Source organism: Solanum dulcamara, chromosome 8 (assembly GCF_947179165.1).
Source record: "Solanum dulcamara chromosome 8, daSolDulc1.2, whole genome shotgun sequence".
NCBI lineage: Eukaryota > Viridiplantae > Streptophyta > Magnoliopsida > Solanales > Solanaceae > Solanum > Solanum dulcamara.
The window spans coordinates 70,778,309-70,797,868 of record NC_077244.1 but is presented as its reverse complement, the minus strand read 5'-3'; the positions used below and the strand labels follow the sequence as shown (position 1 = coordinate 70,797,868).

General features: G+C 32.5%; 2 protein-coding genes across 2 annotated transcripts; both read right to left on the bottom strand.

The window, feature by feature from the left end:
• Positions 1-12,085: 12,085 nt before the first annotated feature.
• LOC129901383 (protein SOB FIVE-LIKE 4-like) lies at positions 12,086-12,772 on the bottom strand. Its single transcript, XM_055976534.1, has one exon. The coding sequence runs from the start codon at positions 12,741-12,743 to the stop codon at positions 12,255-12,257; it is 489 nt and encodes a 162-aa protein (XP_055832509.1). The 5' UTR covers positions 12,744-12,772; the 3' UTR covers positions 12,086-12,254.
• Positions 12,773-16,474: 3,702 nt separating this feature from the next.
• On the bottom strand, positions 16,475-18,992 carry LOC129900268 (uncharacterized). Its single transcript, XM_055975199.1, has 2 exons — positions 18,636-18,992; positions 16,475-17,616 (listed from the first exon to the last, which is right to left on the bottom strand). The coding sequence occupies exons 1-2, from the start codon at positions 18,916-18,918 to the stop codon at positions 17,564-17,566; spliced, it is 336 nt and encodes a 111-aa protein (XP_055831174.1). The 5' UTR covers positions 18,919-18,992; the 3' UTR covers positions 16,475-17,563.
• Positions 18,993-19,560: the final 568 nt, after the last annotated feature.

Sequence of the window (19,560 nt, the reverse complement as noted above, 5' to 3'; positions counted from 1 at the left end):
AAAAATAAATTCATTGTAAGAAACTTTTATATTCCTTTAAAATGGTTAAATTTTTAGATAATGCATACAATTATTTTGATGGGAAGCTACATATATAATTTGATTGCGTGTGTATTTTCTTATTTTCTCAAATGATAATTGATTTGGTGATATTATGCTAGAATATAATCAATTCAACAGGTCCTTATAAGTATATTATCATATAATTATATAAAAATCAAATAAACTCTCGAAAACCGAAACAATAAATATTAATTTGATTTCAAATATTTGAAAAAACTAAACAAATTAGTTAGATCATTCTTTTAATAAAAACGTACTCAAATCGAATCATAAAAACCCCTTCTTAATTAATGTTATTAAGTGATTTCCAGAGCACAACAACGTCTGGGCCGGAAATGGTATTCCTATGGGATTTTTACGAGGTCATTTGCACTTCTCATTATATTGTGTGTTGGTCTTTAAATTTTTGCCCCTTCAAGGAAAATAATATTTTTATGAGGCATACAAAAAAAAATTGGGAAAATAATATGTATATCCTAAAAAAGAAAAGTGTTTATTCTTAAATGTCTCATTACTTTCATACTTTTTTTTAATTTTAAAATCACATAAATTTATTTTTAAATTCATGCGCTGACGTCATGTTCATCCTACATGATACCATAGGGTATCAATATACCGACGGAGTACCACAAAAGATTAAGTTCAGTCCCATATGATATCGATATGGTATCAATATACGGACAGAGTATCACAAATAATATATTTACTAATTTAGAGTTTAATAAATAAAATTGTGATTTAAATAATTTCCGCTTAATTGTTTAATTTTTATTTCTTAAAAAAAGAGTTCAATCCTATATGATACTGATAGGGTATCAATATACCAACGGAGTATCACGGAGAATTAAGTTCAATCTTATATGATATCAATATACCGATGGAGTATCACAGAGAATTATTTCATAGCAATGATGTTGACGCCAGTTTGATGTCATAAGCGAAATTAAAAGAGAAAAAGTGGGCTAAGAGGGTAAATATTTTGGATCATGAGTCTATTAAGGGTAAATAGTTTGGATAGGGTCCAATTTAGATAAATAGTTTCATAATTTGATGTATTTTGTATAATTTTTCTAATATTTTTTGTATCATAATATTCTATAAGTTATGCTTCTCAATTCTTAAAGAACTTATATCTCTTAGATATAAATTCAATGTCTAAGAACAAAATTAAGGACAAATTATGTAATTAAACGATCTTTACCTGAGTATGCAATAATAGGTACCTATTTGCCATCTTAATTATCTTATTGTAATGTTATTTCCTAAACTAGTATTATTATAAATTATAAACCCGATTAACCGTTGTCCGAGACATTACATATATTATACGTTTAATTAAAAATGTAGCCAATTAAGAATGAACAATTAATCATGCATGTCACTTTGTTATCTTACATGTGAAGAACGTTCAAAAGAGGATAAATAATAATAAAAAAAAGATAGTAATTACCAATATTTATAGGTCTAATTGCCAATATGTATAATATATACATATAATATATATATATAGTAAGTAATTAATTTGGCCATCTAATTTACAAAATATGTAATTAAAAAGAGTATATGTATTGTATACTTGTTGAGATGTAAAGACTAGTTAGGAAATTAGTTAGAAGTAGGGGTATTATGGTCAATTCCATCTCTCTTAGTTAAACAAACTAACTACCAATTAGTTAGTTTGTTAGTCTAAGTAACTGTGTATATATATACATGTATATGTAATCAATGTAAGGGAATTAGGGCATTTTTACAGAAGCCCCAATAATGAAAAAATATCTTCCTCTCTCTCTACTCTCTCTACTCTCTCTACTCTCTCTACTCTAACTTCTCTCAATCTTCATCTTCTTCTCCATACTGAGCTTAGATGTAAGAAGCTCAGTAAGAAGCTCAGAAAACTTCATGGTATTAGAGCTCGATCGCAGTAAGAAGCTCAGACAGTTGAGTCAAAGACTCGAAAAAACCAGAGTCAAGGATTCAATCGAAAAATCAAGGTTCTAGCTCAGTTTTTTTTTTTACAGATCTGAGCTTCATCGAAGCTTCATCGAAGCTCAAACGAATTTCCGCAACAAAGAGCTAAAAGGACAAAAAGATGACAGGCGAAGCCACAGATTCAGCTCAACGAGTGGCTGCATCAGGTTCATCAAACTCGGCAGGTAATAATGGACAAAGTATTGACTATAATCATCCATTATTCCTTAGTCCCACGGATGTAAGTGGTATCAGTATCATATCGTTCCAGTTGCAAGGCATTGAAAACTATACCTTGTGGAATCGATCAATAAAACTAGCCTTGCTAGGAAGAAACAAGTTAGGTCTTGTGGATGGTACATGCAGAAAAGAAATGTATAGTGAAGAGTTATGGGGCCAATGGGAAAGGGTAAATGCGATTGTGTTATCATGGCTTATGAACTCAGTAACAAAGAGCCTACTTAGTGGAATTGCATTTGCGTCAAATGCTTCAAGTGTGTGGTCTGACCTGCAAGAGAGGTTTGACAGGGTTGATGGATCTAGAACCTACAGTCTACACAAAGAAATAGCTACTTTACAACAAGGAACAACGTCTGTTTCAACATATTATACGAGGCTGAAGGCACTGTGGGATGAGTTTGAAGTGTTAGTGCCTTCACCATGTTGTAATTGTGAGAAATCTAAAGGATTTCTAGTTCACATGAATAGACAAAAGCTGTATCAGTTTCTAATGGGGTTGAACGACACATATCATCAAGCTAGGAGTCAGATTCTCATGATAGATCCTTTACCTATTATCAATCAAGCATATGCTATGATAGTAGGAGATGAAAGTCAGAAGGCTGTGGTGACAGGCATCAACAATTTGGGGCTTTATTCATCAAATTCTGATTCAATAGCCATGTACTCTAGAGTTGGAAATGGTTCAGGTGTTAATAACAGGTTTAAGAAAAATACATCCTTAATCTGTGAGTTCTGTAAGTGTAGAGGCCACACAAAAGAGTCCTGCTATAAGGTGGTGGGATACCCCCCAGATTTCAAGTCCAAAAGGAAGGTTTAGAGTGCAAACATGGTTCATGCAGACACTAATCAACTTCAGCAGTCAGGTCAGGCTAGTTTCTCTTATGGTTTGAACACAAATGTGAATAGTGAAGCAATATGGGATAGAAACAGCACAGGACAGCACAATGAAAACAAACTATCAGCATCTACATCTAACAAGACAGCTGAAAAAGAGGTCAAGCAACTACTGCAGGGGTGTACATTCACAAAAGATCAGTATGAGCAGATTCTTATGATGATGAATCAACAGTCAGGATCAAGAGCCAATGTACCTGATTGCAATAAGGCAAACAATGCAGGTAAGGCCTTGTTTGTAACTGAAAATAGTGATGTGTGGATTGTGGATACAGGTGCAACAAACCATATGGTGTCTAAGATGGAGATGCTGCTAAAAGAGTTTGTACTTAAACTTGCCTCTTCGAAGGATGTGTGTTTACCAAATGGTGATACAACTCAAGTAACTCACATTGGATCTTGTAGTCTACCATCTAGAAGTCTGATCACTAATGTGTTCCATGTTCCGGAATTCAAGTACAACTTAATGTCTGTTAGCAAAATAACCAAGGAGTTAGGATGTTCAGTCTCCTTCTTCCCTGATTTCTGTGTTTTCCAAGAGCTCTACACTGGGAAGGTGAAGGAAGTTGGTAGAGAAGAGGGTGGCTTATATCTGCTATGGATCCAATTAAATCAAGATATTGCAAGTAAGACTCAAGTTTCTGCCAACTCTGTAGATGCTGGTCAGTCAACAAACAAGGAATCCAATATGGAGCTATGGCATAAAAGGCTAGGACATGTATCTTCAGCTGTACTTGCCAAGATATTCAATATGAATAAAGTTAGTATGTGTAAGGTGTCTGAGTGCCTAGTGTGTCCATTTGCCAAGCAAACTAGACCTGTATTTTCTTCTAGCATCATCAAAAGCAGTAGCTATTTTGATTTGATTCATGTTGATCTTTGGGGTCCTTATAATACACCTACCTTTGATGGTAACAAGTATTTCCTTACAATTGTTGATGATTTTTCAAGAATGACTTGGCTATTCTTACTTAAGCACAAGTCAGATGTGTGTGTGTCTCTTAACCTCTTTCTAAAGTATACTAAGAATCAGTTTGGGAAGGTGGTTAAAGTTCTAAGATCTGATAATGGTACTGAGTTTGTTAACTCAGTATGTGATAGTATGTTTAAATCACTGGGCATTATACATCAAAGGTCATGTCCATACACTCCTCAACAAAATGGTGTGGCTGAGAGGAAACATAGACACCTACTAGAAGTAACCAGAGCCCTCAGATTTCAAGCTAAAATACCTATCAAATTTTGGGGTCGCTGTGTGCTGGCTGCTGCTTATCTAATAAACAGAACTCCCAGTACTGTGCTTGAGTTTCACACTCCCTATGAAAGGTTGTATGGTAGAAAACCAGATTTATCTCATTTGAGAACACTTGGTTGTCTAGCTCTAGCCAAGAACCTCACTGAACATGACAAGCTTATGCCCAGATCAAAATCAGCAGTTCACATGGGATATTCTGAAGTACAAAAAGGCTATATCTTGTTTGATTTGCACAATAGCTCATTTTTTGTCAGCAGGGATGTTCAATTTAGAGAAGACATATTTCCATTCTCCAAGAATGATAATTCTACATCTCCACAGTTGTTTGTAGACAACCTACAAAGTCTAGGTAATATAGCTCCACAGCTCCATCAAATGCCTCCATTCATAGTTTCAGGTACTGCTCCACCTGTTCTATCAGCAGAGGATACATGTGTGCATCCAAGAGGTGATGAGCAACACTGGGTGCCTACACAACCACCCACTGATGCAGGTGGCTCTGAGGTATCTGAACCAACTATCACTAGAAGATCTGTCAGGTCCAAACAGCCTCCCATTTGGCTGAAGGATTTTGTTTCTCTGACTGCCAAACAGAATGTCCAATATCCCCTGTCCAACTATGTAGCCTATTCATATCTTTCACCATCTCATCAGTGTTTTATTGCAGCTACATCCTCTGTGATAGAACCCACAAGCTATGCTGAAGCAATCAAAGATCCCAGATGGGTTGAAGCTATGCAGACTGAGATCCAGGCCTTAGAAAGCAACAACACCTGGGAGATCACTTCATTACCTGCAGGAAAAAGACCTATTGGCTGTAGATGGATATACAAGGTCAAGTACAAATCCACAGGAGAAATAGAGAGGTTCAAAGCAAGGTTAGTTGCAAAAGGTTACAGCCAACATGAAGGAATTGATTACAAGGAGACCTTCTCTCCTGTTGTGAAAATGGTCACTGTCAGAGCCATTCTCTCCATTGCTGTCTCTAAGAATTGGCACATCCATCAAATGGATGTCTTCAATGCCTTCCTCCATGGGGACCTTGAGGATGAAATATATATGCAGCTTCCTCAGGGATTTGTCAATCAAGGGGAGAAGGTGTGTAGACTAACAAAGTCCCTCTATGGGCTCAAGCAGGCTCCAAGGCAGTGGAATCACAAACTCACTGAAGCTCTAACCTCTCTTGAGTTCAAACAAAGTCAATATGATTACTCCTTGTTCATTAACAAGTCAGCAGAAGGTATTGTAATTGTCCTTGTATATGTAGATGACATGTTAATAACTGGTAGCAGCCTTAAACTGATAGAAGACACAAAGCAGGCTCTACAAAGAGCCTTCAAAATGAAAGACTTGGGGGAGCTCAAATACTTCCTAGGAATTGAGTTTGCAAGAACCACAGAAGGTGTACTCATGCATCAAAGGAAGTATACCCTTGAACTTATATCTGAGGTAGGACTATCTGCAGCCAAACCAGCAGGAACTCCCATAGACACCAACATCAAGCTCACATCAAGGCAGTATGATGATCATGTGAACAAGAGGCTGGAAGAATCAGAAGATCCTTTGGTAGATCAAGCTGCATATCAGAAACTTATAGGTAAGCTACTGTACCTCAATATGACAAGGCCAGACATCTCCTTCAGTACTCAGACACTGAGTCAGTTTCTAAATCAACCAAAAAGGTCCCATATGGAGGCTGCACTAAGGATTGTCAAATACTTGAAGAAACAACCTGGACAAGGTATATTATTGTCCAGCCAGTCAGATAGGCAGGTCACTGCATTTTGTGATGCAGATTGGGCTGCTTGCCCACTAACCAGGAAGTCAGTCACAGGGTTCATGATCAAGATGGGAAAGTCTCTGGTCTCATGTAAGGCAAAGAAACAAACCACAGTATCAAGGAGCTCAGCTGAAGCTGAATATAGAAGTATGGCCTCGACTGTATCAGAACTTGTATGGCTGCTGGGCATGTTGAAAGAAGTGGATGCAGATGTTGAGCTGCCTGTTCAAATGTATAGTGATAGCAAAGCTGCAATTCAGATTGCAGCAAATCCAGTATATCACGAAAGAACAAAGCACATAGAGATAGATTGCCATTTTATCAGAGAAAAACTGCAGCAAGGCCTGATAAAGGTAAGTTACTTACCAACTCAAGAACAACCTGCAGATTTGTTAACTAAAGGGCTGTCAAGGGTTCAGCATGAGCATCTTTTGTCCAAGCTAGGAGCTTTGAACATCTTTGCACCTCCTAGCTTGAAGGGGAGTGTTGAGATGTAAAGACTAGTTAGGAAATTAGTTAGAAGTAGGGGTATTATGGTCAATTCCATCTCTCTTAGTTAAACAAACTAACTACCAATTAGTTAGTTTGTTAGTCTAAGTAACTGTGTATATATATACATGTATATGTAATCAATGTAAGGGAATTAGGGCATTTTTACAGAAGCCCCAATAATGAAAAAATATCTTCCTCTCTCTCTACTCTCTCTACTCTCTCAATCTTCATCTTCTTCTCCATACTGAGCTTAGATGTAAGAAGCTCAGTAAGAAGCTTAGAAAACTTCAATACTTTATACTAAATATTCATATATGATGATGTGAATGATGAATAGAATATTGAATTTCTTATATAGTTTAGACAATCTCTTCATGTATTTGAATTATAAGTTTTTGGAGTATAAATTAGCCATAAAGCTAGGTTACTTGAATTTAAGTAAGTTTTGAGCGATATCAAGTGACCAAAAACACTTTTATAAAATGTTATATATTTGAATAAAAGTGTTAGAAATTAAAAGTAAATGGTTAATGTATTTTGTGGAAAGCACTTTAGACATCATGTTTGGAGAAGGGGTTTTGAATTCTACAAAATTACGTTCAAAATTAACTTGATATTAATATTGTTAGAGCTGTCAGAATGGGCTGGCCCAATCAAACTCAATTTTAAAGGTTAGCGAGATAAATGGGTTAGGACAGACTGATCCTTTTATCTAAAGAGCCTATAAAATAGCAGCCCAACCCAACCCTAAGCAGACTACGGGTTGAGACGGATTGACACTTCAATCAAAAGATGGATAACATTGGCTTCTTAGAAATACTATCGAAAAATGATGAATACAACATCAATACATCAAAAATTCACATATGCATGAGTTGCAGACACTTTAGTGGAATACTTAAAAACAACATAATATGCAAGATACAACAATCAACATTCATAAGATTCATCAGAACAACATACGTTATATGATCATCTTTTTCATAAACTACATAAGAAAGAAGAAATGAAAAATTAGGCATAAACATAAAAGTAAAAGAGGACAAAGATTCATAGTTATAATAACTTCAATTGTCTAGTTGCTAAAGATTTGACAAAATAAAACAATACTATATATATATATATATATATATATATATATATATATATATAACAAATATTTTTAAGAAAAAAGGCATAAATTCTCCCCTGAAGTTGTACCGAAAAGTCAATTACACTTAAACTATCATGACGACCTATTACACACCTAAACTATCTAAAAGTGAAACTCGCTGCCACATCATCGCCACGTCACAAATTATAATTTTTAAATATTTTTTCTTTTCTTTGCTTTGCTTTATTAATTTACTTTTCTTTTATTAACTATATTTTATACTAATTAACTCCTAATTAATTATTAACTATCCATCCGATTTTTTAATATTTTTTTCTTTTTTCTTTTATTAATTATCTTTTCTTTTATTAACTATACTATATACTAATTAACTCCCAATCAATTATTAACCACCCATCCGATTTTTTATATTTCTTTTCTTTATTAATTAACTTTTTTTTTATTAACAATATTTTATACTAATTAACTCCTAATTAATTATTAACTACCCATCCGATTTTTATATTTTTTTCTCTTTTCTTTTCTTTATTAATTAACTTTTCTTTTATTAACAATATTTTATACTAATTAACTCCTAATTAATTATTAACTACCCATCCGATTTTTATATTTTTTTCTCTTTTCTTTTCTTTATTAATTAACTTTTCTTTTATTAACTATATTTTATACTAATTAACTCCTAATTAATTATTAACTACCCATCCGATTTTTATATTTTTTTCTCTTTTCTTTTCTTTATTAATTAACTTTTCTTTTATTAACTATATTTTATACTAATTAACTCCTAATTAATTATTAACTACCCATCCGATTTTTATATTTTTTTCTCTTTTCTTTTCTTTATTAATTAACTTTTCTTTTATTAACTATATTTTATACTAATTAACTCCTAATTAATTATTAACTACCCATCCGATTTTTATATTTTTTTCTCTTTTCTTTTCTTTATTAATTAACTTTTCTTTTATTAACTATATTTTATACTAATTAACTCCTAATTAATTATTAACCACCCATCCGAACCCCCTCCCCTTCCTCAAACCCCAATCGTCTTCTCCACCAAAATGGGGAGAAGAATTCTTCTTCTTCTTAATGGATTTTGAAAGAAAAAAATCAAGATTCAAAATGGGGAGTATATAGAGGTGGGTGTAAAGAAGAAGAGGGTAGGTGAGTGTAAAGAAGAAAGGATGTGGGGGTGGGTGAATTTGTTTTTTAAATTTTTTTACTTTAATAGGTTTGAAAGAAAAAAAATCAAGATTCAAAATTGAGTAAATGGAGGTGGGTGTGAATAAGAAGAGGTAGGTGGGTGTGAAAAAGAAAGGATGTGGGCGTGGGGTGATTTTTTTTTTTAATTTTTTTTTTTACTCTACAGAATCCGACGCGCTTTTTTTGTTTTGCCACATCAGTTCTAAGGGGGTAATAGTTCCACTTTTAGGTGTATAATAGGTCGTCATGATAGTTTAAATGTGTAACTGACTTTTCGATACAACTTCGGGGGGGGGGGGGATTTATGCCTTTTTCCTATTTTTAAAAATCATGACCCCTGGACTAGCTTCTGAGGCTCGCGGGTTAAATCTATGAAGTTGGCGGGCCAAATATGGCTGGGCTAAAAGCCTCGTTCCTAAATGGGCTGAAAATATTTAGCCCAACCCTACTTAATATAAACTTACATAAATCACATAGTGTAAAGGGCTAATTATTATTTCCTCCTACCCTTTTTCAATTTACAGAAATTTCTTAAAAACATCTGAATCCAAATATATTAATTCAGTAATTCGGATACATTAATTAGGGATTTATGTATCAGCAGGTAACATTTAATGCATGATACATTGAACATAGAGATAATTTATGAATCAGAATTAATGTATTTGGATTACTGAATTAATGTATTTGGATGGAAAGAAGGAATTTTTGAATTTTTTTGAAATGGATGGGAGGAATGAAAAATATGGTAAATAAAGTAGTGCAATTAGGTCAGCACGTCAAGCCCATTTTGACAGCTCTAAATACTGTACTATTTTCCAGAATAATTTTTGGCATATACATTTATGGTACTTTCTTCGTTCGTTTTTATTTGTTCAGTATTTTAATAATAAATTTTTATTTTTATTTGTCATTTTTAACATATCAAAAAATAAAATAATTTTGTTTTACCCTCAATATTAATTACTTATTTCTCACAATCAATCTGAGTTGTATGATCAAATACACATATAAGTTATTATTTTTTAAGAAGTATACAAAATTCAAAGTGAACAAATAAAAATGAACGGAGAAAATAGATTCAAATTGACAAACCACCAAAAGAGTGAGAAAAAGGGGGCAAGTGGAGAAAAAGTATATGCGAAAGGTTATAGGCAGTATCTATCTATCTATCTCTGCTTACAGATGAGGAAGTTAATACAATGTTGCTTATCCTTTTTTCCAGTCTGTTGACAGGTTGGGAGCATGCATTTTGCTGTAACTCGAATTGAGAGAAAGCCTTAGAATTTACTTTTTACATTCAATATTTCACAAGCAATTTGCGCATGATGTTCATGACGTAGCAAGCACTCTCTATTAATTTGATTTATCAAGGTATTCAGGTGTGAATTAAAAATTTAAAATTTATAGATTTTTATATTAAATTTAAGTTAATATTATAATAATCACTAAATTCATAATGAACGCCACGGTGTGATATATACATTTACTTTGACCTCCTTTAATTTTCTTTATTTTGCATGCGACGTTGACTAGATTTTAACGCAATCCTTTACACTTTAGCAAGAAGACCTTTCAAAGATCTTGTCTGTTGGACTTCTGAGAATTTTCAACTACTGATGTTAAACATGTTGGTAATTAAAAATTGGGACAATATCTTGCTTCGATATTAAGGAATATACTTGAGCAAAGGTTCAACTAACCAGAAGATTTTGTTGAATATGCCATCACTTTTCCTTCCAAGTGTTGGTAAATAAATTTGAACAACGCAAGAGGGCTTTTATCTCATGATATTTACACATCTAATTATAACCTAAATAACACAAGTTACCGTCTATAACATGTTAATCCACTGATAGTGTAAACTTTTATACACCAAGTTAGATCGGGGGACACTATATATATATCATTTTGAGTTCTTGGAAGGTGTTTGTACTTGTAATTTGAATATCAAATTTGAAGTTTTGTTTTGATCAAATTTGGATTTATTTATGACATTTTACAAAATACAAAGCTTCAACTTCAATTTGAAATTTTGATTTCAAATCTAAAAGGTAGAATTTCAATTTAAAATCTGTGATTTCAATTACTCGTTAATTTTAAATTTGAAAGGAAAAAAAGGACTCAAATTTATTACAAAAGTAATTACTTAAGTAAACTTTACTCATAAACCAACTCCTCCAACTAACACCAGAGTATGTCACATTGTTGGATAATAATGTTTTAATGCACATCTTAATGGACAACTAAATATGATATTCATGATATTTTATGTATGTAATATGATATTCATGGTATTTTATGTATCTTGAACGACACATGTACAAAAACAAAAAGAATAGATTTAATTATTATTGGAACAACGCAAGAGTACTTTTATCTCATGATATTTAGTTATTTACACATCTATTATAATCTAAATAACACAAGTTCTCGTCTACAACATGTTAATCAACTGATAGTGTAAACTTTTCTGCACCAAGTTAGATCGGGGGACACTATATATACATCATTTTGAATTTCTTAGAAGGTGTTTGTACTTGCAATTTGAAGTTTTGATTTGAAATTTGGATTTATCTATGACATTTTACAAAATACAAAGCTTCAACTTCAATTTAAAATTTTGATTTCAAATCTAAAAGGTAGAATTTCAATTTCAAATCTGTGATTTCAATTACTTGTTAATTTTAAATTTGAAAGAAAAAAAAGGACTCAAATTTATTACTAAAGTAATTACTTAACTTTTCTCAAAAGCCAACTCCTCCAACTAACACCAGAATATGGCACATTGTGTGGGATAATAATGTTTTAATGCACATCTTAATGGACGACTAAATATGATATTTTATGTATCATGAACGATACAAGTACAAAAACAAAAAGAATGGATTTAATTAATTCTACTTCAAAACATCCTGATAAGTTCTCCATGCACTAACAAACAAAGAAGAAAGATACATAAGAGTACTAGCACTATCTAAGAGTTAACCACCCGTTTGACCATAAATTTGAAAGTTGAAATTTTTAAAATTGTGATTTTTGAAACTCAGAACTTGTGTTTGTACGTACATTTAAGACGAAGTTTTGTGAGTGAAATTGAAATTTCTCAGTTGTTTAAGCCAATTTTTGAGAATTTGAAAATATTTGAACTGATCAAATTTCATGACCAAAATAAATGTTTGAAGATAAATCTTCAAAATTTATGATCAAACGCTAGGTAAGCTATACTACTACTATCTCTACTTCCCTTTGCCCCTCCAAATACTTTTCCTAACCTTATTATTACTACCATTGGAGGCACCTTTAGTACCTTTTGCAGCAAATATAGACTCTTTCACCTTATCTTGATCATCATTCTTGTAACCATTCTTCATTAAACTCTTTGCTTTATTGTTACTAAAGCTGCAATCTTTTTCCTTACCCTTTTCCTTTGAATTCTTGAAATTAACCATAGCTACACCACCACTCTTCCCATTTCTTGAAAAATGACTAATTGGGCCTGAAGATGCATCAGAAGCCATTGAATCATCAGTATCACCATCCTCATCCTCATCGTCTTCATTAACGCGACCTTCTCTGTTATAATTATTGTCTTCTAATTCATCAAAATCCCCATTATTTTCCACCTCACCATCACAAGTTGAAGGAGAACCAATGTACATTGTCCATCCAGATTCACTGCTGTTACATTCTTCAGCTTCTCCAAAGAATTGGGAATTAGAATCCATAGAAACAGAGTAAGTGCAAAAAACAGGGTAATAACAATTATATGAGGTAAAAGACAGAAGAGTACTAGAGTTGGTGAAGTTGAAAACAAATAAATAAGGCAAAAGAAACACTTTTGAAAGCAACCGCAAACCCTTGTATTAAATTTTTGTTCTCCCTTTACCACCTGGACACATGTACATAAAGCCATCATTTCACCTGACTTTTACATCATCCACAGGGACAGGTAGAAGCTGTCAAAGATATTGATAGACAAACATGTTTTTATGAAAAAACTCTTTGGAATGAATGAACCAATAAGGTCCTCTTTATCTTTAATTAGATATTTTAGTTTCGAGTCACTAGGATGGAGTAAACTCTTGTTTGAGAGCAGTTTCTCTTTGGTGGGCTACTTGAACGAATTCAAATTAGTTGGATTAGTATGTTACGAAGAAAAATGCACAAAGGAAATAAAGAAAAAAAGGCACGTGGATGAGATCCTTTTATTTTTAAATCAAATGTGTCTAATTCAAACCAATAGGAAATGAACAAACTCCTAATTGGGAGTGCTTCCACTTTGGTGGGCTACAGTAGGTAGGTGGTGAATTCAAATTAGTCGAGTGAGTAAATTTCGGATATGAATTCCAAAAAAAACAGATTGCATGAAACACGGCCAAAATTTACCTTTGAGTAAATGTGAAAGGACAGAATTGGGGCTGCTCTGAAGGGAAGATATAAAATCTTTATTATTTTGAATACTGAACATGACTCATTAATAAGAAGCTGTAAATTTTGAATGCAAAATACAGAGGTGCACAGCCTACGTGCTATGCTACTGAGAATAATGTATATTGTATTAAGTATATTAGTCTGTACGTACTTAAATTTGTCATAATGAACATCCTTATTTTCAAGTGGTTGATTTCTAAAGTCATGTCAAATAGTAAAACAAAAAGCATGCGAGTAAATGAAAATGCAGCTTTTTCTCCAACTGGAGTTGTTGTCTTCTATTAATAGTCTTCTCAACAAGCAGTGAGGATTGTGCAAGGAGGCAAATACAAGTTCTAATTAATTTTAACTTCTTTCTTTTTCTCTTTTGGTAAAATAATTCAGTATTCAGAATTGATTGACTCAATTAATATTGATTTGCATTGTGTATGCCCATTGAAAATACTTCCTCCGTCCCATATTAGTTGATCATCATTTTAAAAATTATTGTCCCATACTATTTCCTTTGACTATTTTTACTTGTCCACTATACTAATAATAGATGTCCAATTTGGAAAATGAATAAATTATTTAACTATTTATATCTAATACATTTTTCAAAGCATTAAATTTAATATATTCAAAGGGTAATGTCGTAATATTAACCATATCGTTTTTTTTTTTTTAAGGTATATGTCAAATTAATAGTGGACAACTATTATTGGACTGAGGGAGTAGGTGTCCACCTTATTAAATCAAAAAAACATTAATTAAAATTTTCCTATATTGTCCTTGAAATTAATTCTTTTTGAAATTGTTCACATTTCTTTGTAAAATTACCAACAAGTTTTTAAAGGGGGTGTTAATAAAATTATCTTCTTATTTATAATTTGTTAATCTGCGTGTAAGAAGAAAAATGGTCAACTAATATGGGACAGGGGGAATATATGTTAATTAACCAAGGTTGAGTGCTAAAAGACTACGTGCAAACATGTATTAAGCATTTATTGATTTGATGTAAATATCGAATTTGAGCAAGTTTTTATCTACTCTGTGGTGATTAATTAACTTCTTTCTCTTTATTATTCTAGTTTATTTAGTTTTCTCTTGGCTTTCTGAACTTGAAACTTGAAAGTTTGAGTTTTTGAAGTTGTATTTTAGAAACTTGATGTTTGGACATGTATTTATTTGGATTATTTTTTTTTGAAATTTGTGAGTTGAAGTCCCAAAAATTGGTCAACTTGAAAAAAAATTTGAAGACATATTTTCAAAATTTATGATCAAACAAATATTTAATGATAAGATTTTTTAAAATTTGATCCAAAATCTATGATCAAACACTAGCTTAAAGCTTAATATGTTATTTTGCAGCGCCTTGTTCAACGCATCACAATTATGATTATTAAACCTTTTTACTTTTATAAGCAAGTACATGTTACTAGTAATAATCTTTTTCCAGTTGTGGTATTGGCAAATGGCAATCTTAGTTGATGATCTGGCAAATTGGTTAGATCAAATCCAAAAATATTATTAGTACCTATATAATTCTATGAATCTTTTGTTGCTATTCATCATCATGTTATATAAGTGAGAAAGACCTAGTTTTTTGGCTTTTTTTTGACATGTCATTTTTCTTGATATTTAAGGAGAAGTAGCAAAAGGGACTTGAGATTCAGAAAAAAGTGGGATATGGGGTATACCTTGCCTTAAAAATACCTTTTTAGTTGTTCCTCACTTGTAAATCCTAGAAAATGGCTTTATAATTAATAAGTAAATTAAGTTGCCAGACAACTTAGGCCCATCCTTGTATTATTCTTGTTTCTTGTCCTTGTGGGTGACCATGTCTTGAATTGAACTTTTCTTGGGCTGCATGTGATTTAAGTAAAAATTGTCCTAAAAAATCGTTTCGGCTATGAGACCAAATATCCCAAGGCTGGAAAGATTTCAATCTAAACCAGGCCAGTCCTTCAATTTTTTGCATTTTGTATTTTAAAGACATAATACATAAATATAACTCTTAATTTAAATTCAGCTGATAACTATGATCTCTAACTTTATTAATGCACAAATAGGTACTTTAACAATTCAAAACTTGAACAAATAGGCACATTCGTCCTACATGACATCCTACATGACAATTTTGTGTCCTACGCGATGTCATACGTGTATTGTGCCACGTAGAACACGTGTGTCTACTTGTTCAATTTTGTACAAATTTAAGTGTCTACTTGTATACATCCAAAATTAAAGAACATAAATATCAGCTGAAGCTAAATTAAAAGACATATTTATGAATTATGCTCATTATAAATGTGCTGTGAAGGATAGGAGTGAGGGGACAAACAATAAGATAATGTTTTCTAAGTGTTCAAGTCAAACTTAAATATGACAAATCTCGTCTTTCACATTGCAAAGGTAGGAATAAATATAAAATTGCTTATGTATATCTACCTTTTGTCATATTTAATTTTACGATAAAAACTTATTTGCATACATCATGTGTTTATATCAAACAAATAGATACATACTTTAATTAGATTTTCACTTTATTAAAATTACTCTATCCTTCGAAATTGAATTAATTTGACATAAAGTGAGTCAGAATTTACCCACAAGGAGTACATAATTTTATTGTTAGATCCACTCTCCATCTGACGGGGGATTATACAATTATGGTTCCTCCCATGTAATATGTGATTAGAGATCTTACAAAGTCGCTGCCTTTTTCTTGTGAAACTTTCCCTTCATCATTATTGTCACATGCAATTTGTATGCCAATCTTCATTACCATAAAAGGAAACACCAATTAAATGTGTGCTTTTTTCCGGCGATTATTTAAGTTTTTAAATAAGATGATTACTGATTACATGTGTAGTTTAACACAACAAAAGAACATGCAATAGGCCATGTGTTCGATTATATCTAACAATGTCACGATCCGAATTCGTATGTGATGGCACTCATCTCAACCCACCGAGACAAGTCAGCTTAATACCCAATGAAAAATAGATGCGGAAGAAAAAAAAATCAAAATTTAACTTAATCGAAAGCACATAAAACAAACTCAAATTCCCCCAAGATTGGTTGTCATGTGTACAAGCCACTAATACATTACCGATGTACGAAAGAAAATACAGTCACAATGTCTTTATCTCTAGAATAGGACTAAAGCATATTAAAAGAATCAGAGGTGTCCGCTAGATGGATGTAACAACTACATCAACACTCGAGATGATAGCCTCGGATGTGGTATAAAACGCGAGGAGATCAAACAGGTCCGGACTCATAACCTACACAAGTGTAGAAGCAAGGGGTGAGTATCAAATAACATGGTACTCAGCAAGTGGATAACTAAAACTAAGCAAAGCTCGATAGATACAAATACTCCTGTCATCCCAACCTAACCTCCTCAACTACAATCTGCATAAAACCAGCTCAACTCTACACTCTATACAATAATAACAATACAGTCCACGAATATTCATCGTTAGTCTTATCAAGTGAATCATATCAAGTCAAATTCAACATATACAGAGCAATAAGTAGTAAACACGAATTCACAAATATCAACAAAATGCGATGCAATGCAATTAAATGATGCACGTCTGTCCTATCGGTACACATCCGCTGAATTACAGTCCGGAATCCATGGGAGACATTTATGTCCATGTTACCTGCCACGGAGCGTGTGGTCCGTCCCCTCAATATACATATCCTGCTACGGAGCGTGTGACCGACCCCTTTGTTTCATAATACTTTCCATGGAGCGTGTGATCTGACCCCTTTATTTCATATCATTTTCAGTCTCAACACAATATGTCAGAACTAATGCAATCAATTCATGTTCATATGATTCATGATATGACATGACAACAACGATAATTTTTCCTATCTCACATCAATCTAGTCATTTCACATGTCCAAAAATACACCCATAATCACAACATATCAATTCCATCAATACATGTCATTAGATCACCATTTTATACCCGTCATCTCCATTTTTAAGGCCGATCATACAGTCAGTAACTCAGTCCAATTCTCATTATTCTCCAATACACATAACACGGAAATACAAGCATCTACAAGCTTAAATTGAGGTTTAGAAATTCACTTGCCTCAAATAATCAAGCAATTACTCCGAGACTTGAGCCTTCCCCTTTCGTTGGGCTTCCAAATCAATGCAATCTATTCAAATAAGTAATCACAATAAGCTTTTGAAACTGACAACAGCTATATTACTATATGTTTAGCCTATAGTTAAGTCTCAATTCCTCCAATTATCACCTAATCATATTCGTATAATTGCTACTCCTAATTAGTCACTAACGTAACCAAATATTTAGTCACCCAATAATCCCAAAGAATCACACCCACGTTGCAGCAGCAACCAAGAACTCCAAAGAATTTTTTTTATTTCTTTATTTCTTTTTCAATCCAAACCTACCCTACAAATTAACTAATCATTACCTCCCAATAACTTTTTTTTCCAATACTTTAGTTAATTATGGAAAAACAAAAATCTTGTCCCTTCAAAACTTCAAACCAAAGGAATGTTACAGCTTGCACTTCAATTTCATTATCCAATCATATTAATATACATAGTTGATTTGAGCAGCCATCAAGTTTTAGTGTATGCATGACCAATTTTTGAAGCAAAAAAGAGATTCACTTACCAGAATGTTGTGTTTTCGTTGTCGATGCTGCACGAAGGCACGTTCTAGGGCAAGTCTTTTCTTTTAAATAATGATTATGAATTAACAGTCCTAAATTTCACTAACTCATTCTATTATATAAGCTAAGTGGTATAAGGTATTAAATAAATTAACACTTTAGCAAACCAATTAAATTAATTCTCTAAAATTATCCCTCAACTAATTAATCGAAGTTAGCGAAAGGTCCAAAATTTTCAACTTAAATTTATAAAAAGGGTCTTCTGTGAAAGGAGGAGAACTTAACCTAACGGGTCATTACATACCTCCTGGAAAAAAATACTTATGTATATATGTTTGACTATGAAAAAGAATCAAATCGAATAAATACGTACGTATTACGACATAATATATACTAACAGAAAATATGTTACAATTAGGAGAAAACGAAATAAGAAAAGATGAATAGGTGCTTAATTAACTAAACTTGTTGGGAATTATTTGAAGAAAGAGTATAGGTAGGCTTTGCAATATACAAAGGCAATCTATCATTACCAACAAAGACTAGCACTATTTTAGGCTCAGCATCTAATGCACGTATCATTTGATCATCATAAATTTTCTTTTCCTCATCAACCTGTAGTACTATGGGCTCTGGGTCTGGTACTGAAATAGAATTTTCTCGATTTTGAAATCGATAAAATATGGCGAAAGCAATCGCAGCGCAAATAAACCCAACAGCACAGTATAAGTATGGAATTGAGGAATTCCATTTCCATAATTCAGCTGAATTGATTTTTATAGACTTCACTTCCTCCCACTTTGCACCTGGTTGCATTTTTTGTTTTTGTTTCTGTTTGATTTATGATGAAAATTGGCTCAATGATTTGCTTTTATAGACAATGAACCCAATTGAAAGTTGTGAATACGTGATACAAAAAAAAAAAAAGAATCATATCATCCAACAAGGCGTAATAATAAACTTGGTGCGCCAAGAATTTTTCTTTTTACACGTTTTATTCAATGATATACTAATATTGTTAACATGAGAATATTAGACTATTTAACTGGACGAATTTCTTTCGGGGAGAATCATAATATTCCCCACAACGCTTCTTTTGTGAACTTCTTGCTATACATGACTTAAAATAAATTTTTAATTAATGTTGTCACATAGTTCGATATGATGCCAAAGTCGAATAATTTACCATCGCTCATCATAAAAAAACTCTCTTGTTTGGGCTGAGGAAAATAATTGAACAATGCGTAATGAAACTTTAACAGTTTTAATTTTTAAATGAGATATGGAATACACAATTAAAAGAAAACAAACCATGATTAAAGATGAGTTTTATTTTATGAATTGAGTAAGCCACTTCTTATTACTTAAAACGTTAAAAAAAGTGGATATTTTAATATTCTCCTTACATCATTCCTTTAACTGGTTCCAAATATCATGTGATATTTAATTTGTTAAAAT

Bases quoted from the DNA above. Each gene is read 5' to 3' on its own strand.
- LOC129901383 (XM_055976534.1), bottom strand. From the start codon at position 12,743: ATGGATTCTAATTCCCAATTCTTTGGAGAAGCTGAAGAATGTAACAGC.
- LOC129900268 (XM_055975199.1), bottom strand. From the start codon at position 18,918: ATGCAACCAGGTGCAAAGTGGGAGGAAGTGAAGTCTATAAAAATCAAT. The intron at 17,617-18,635 runs GTAATGATAGAT...TTATTTGAATAG, and splicing joins AATAGTGCTAGTCTTTGTTG to ATTGCATTGATTTGGAAGCC.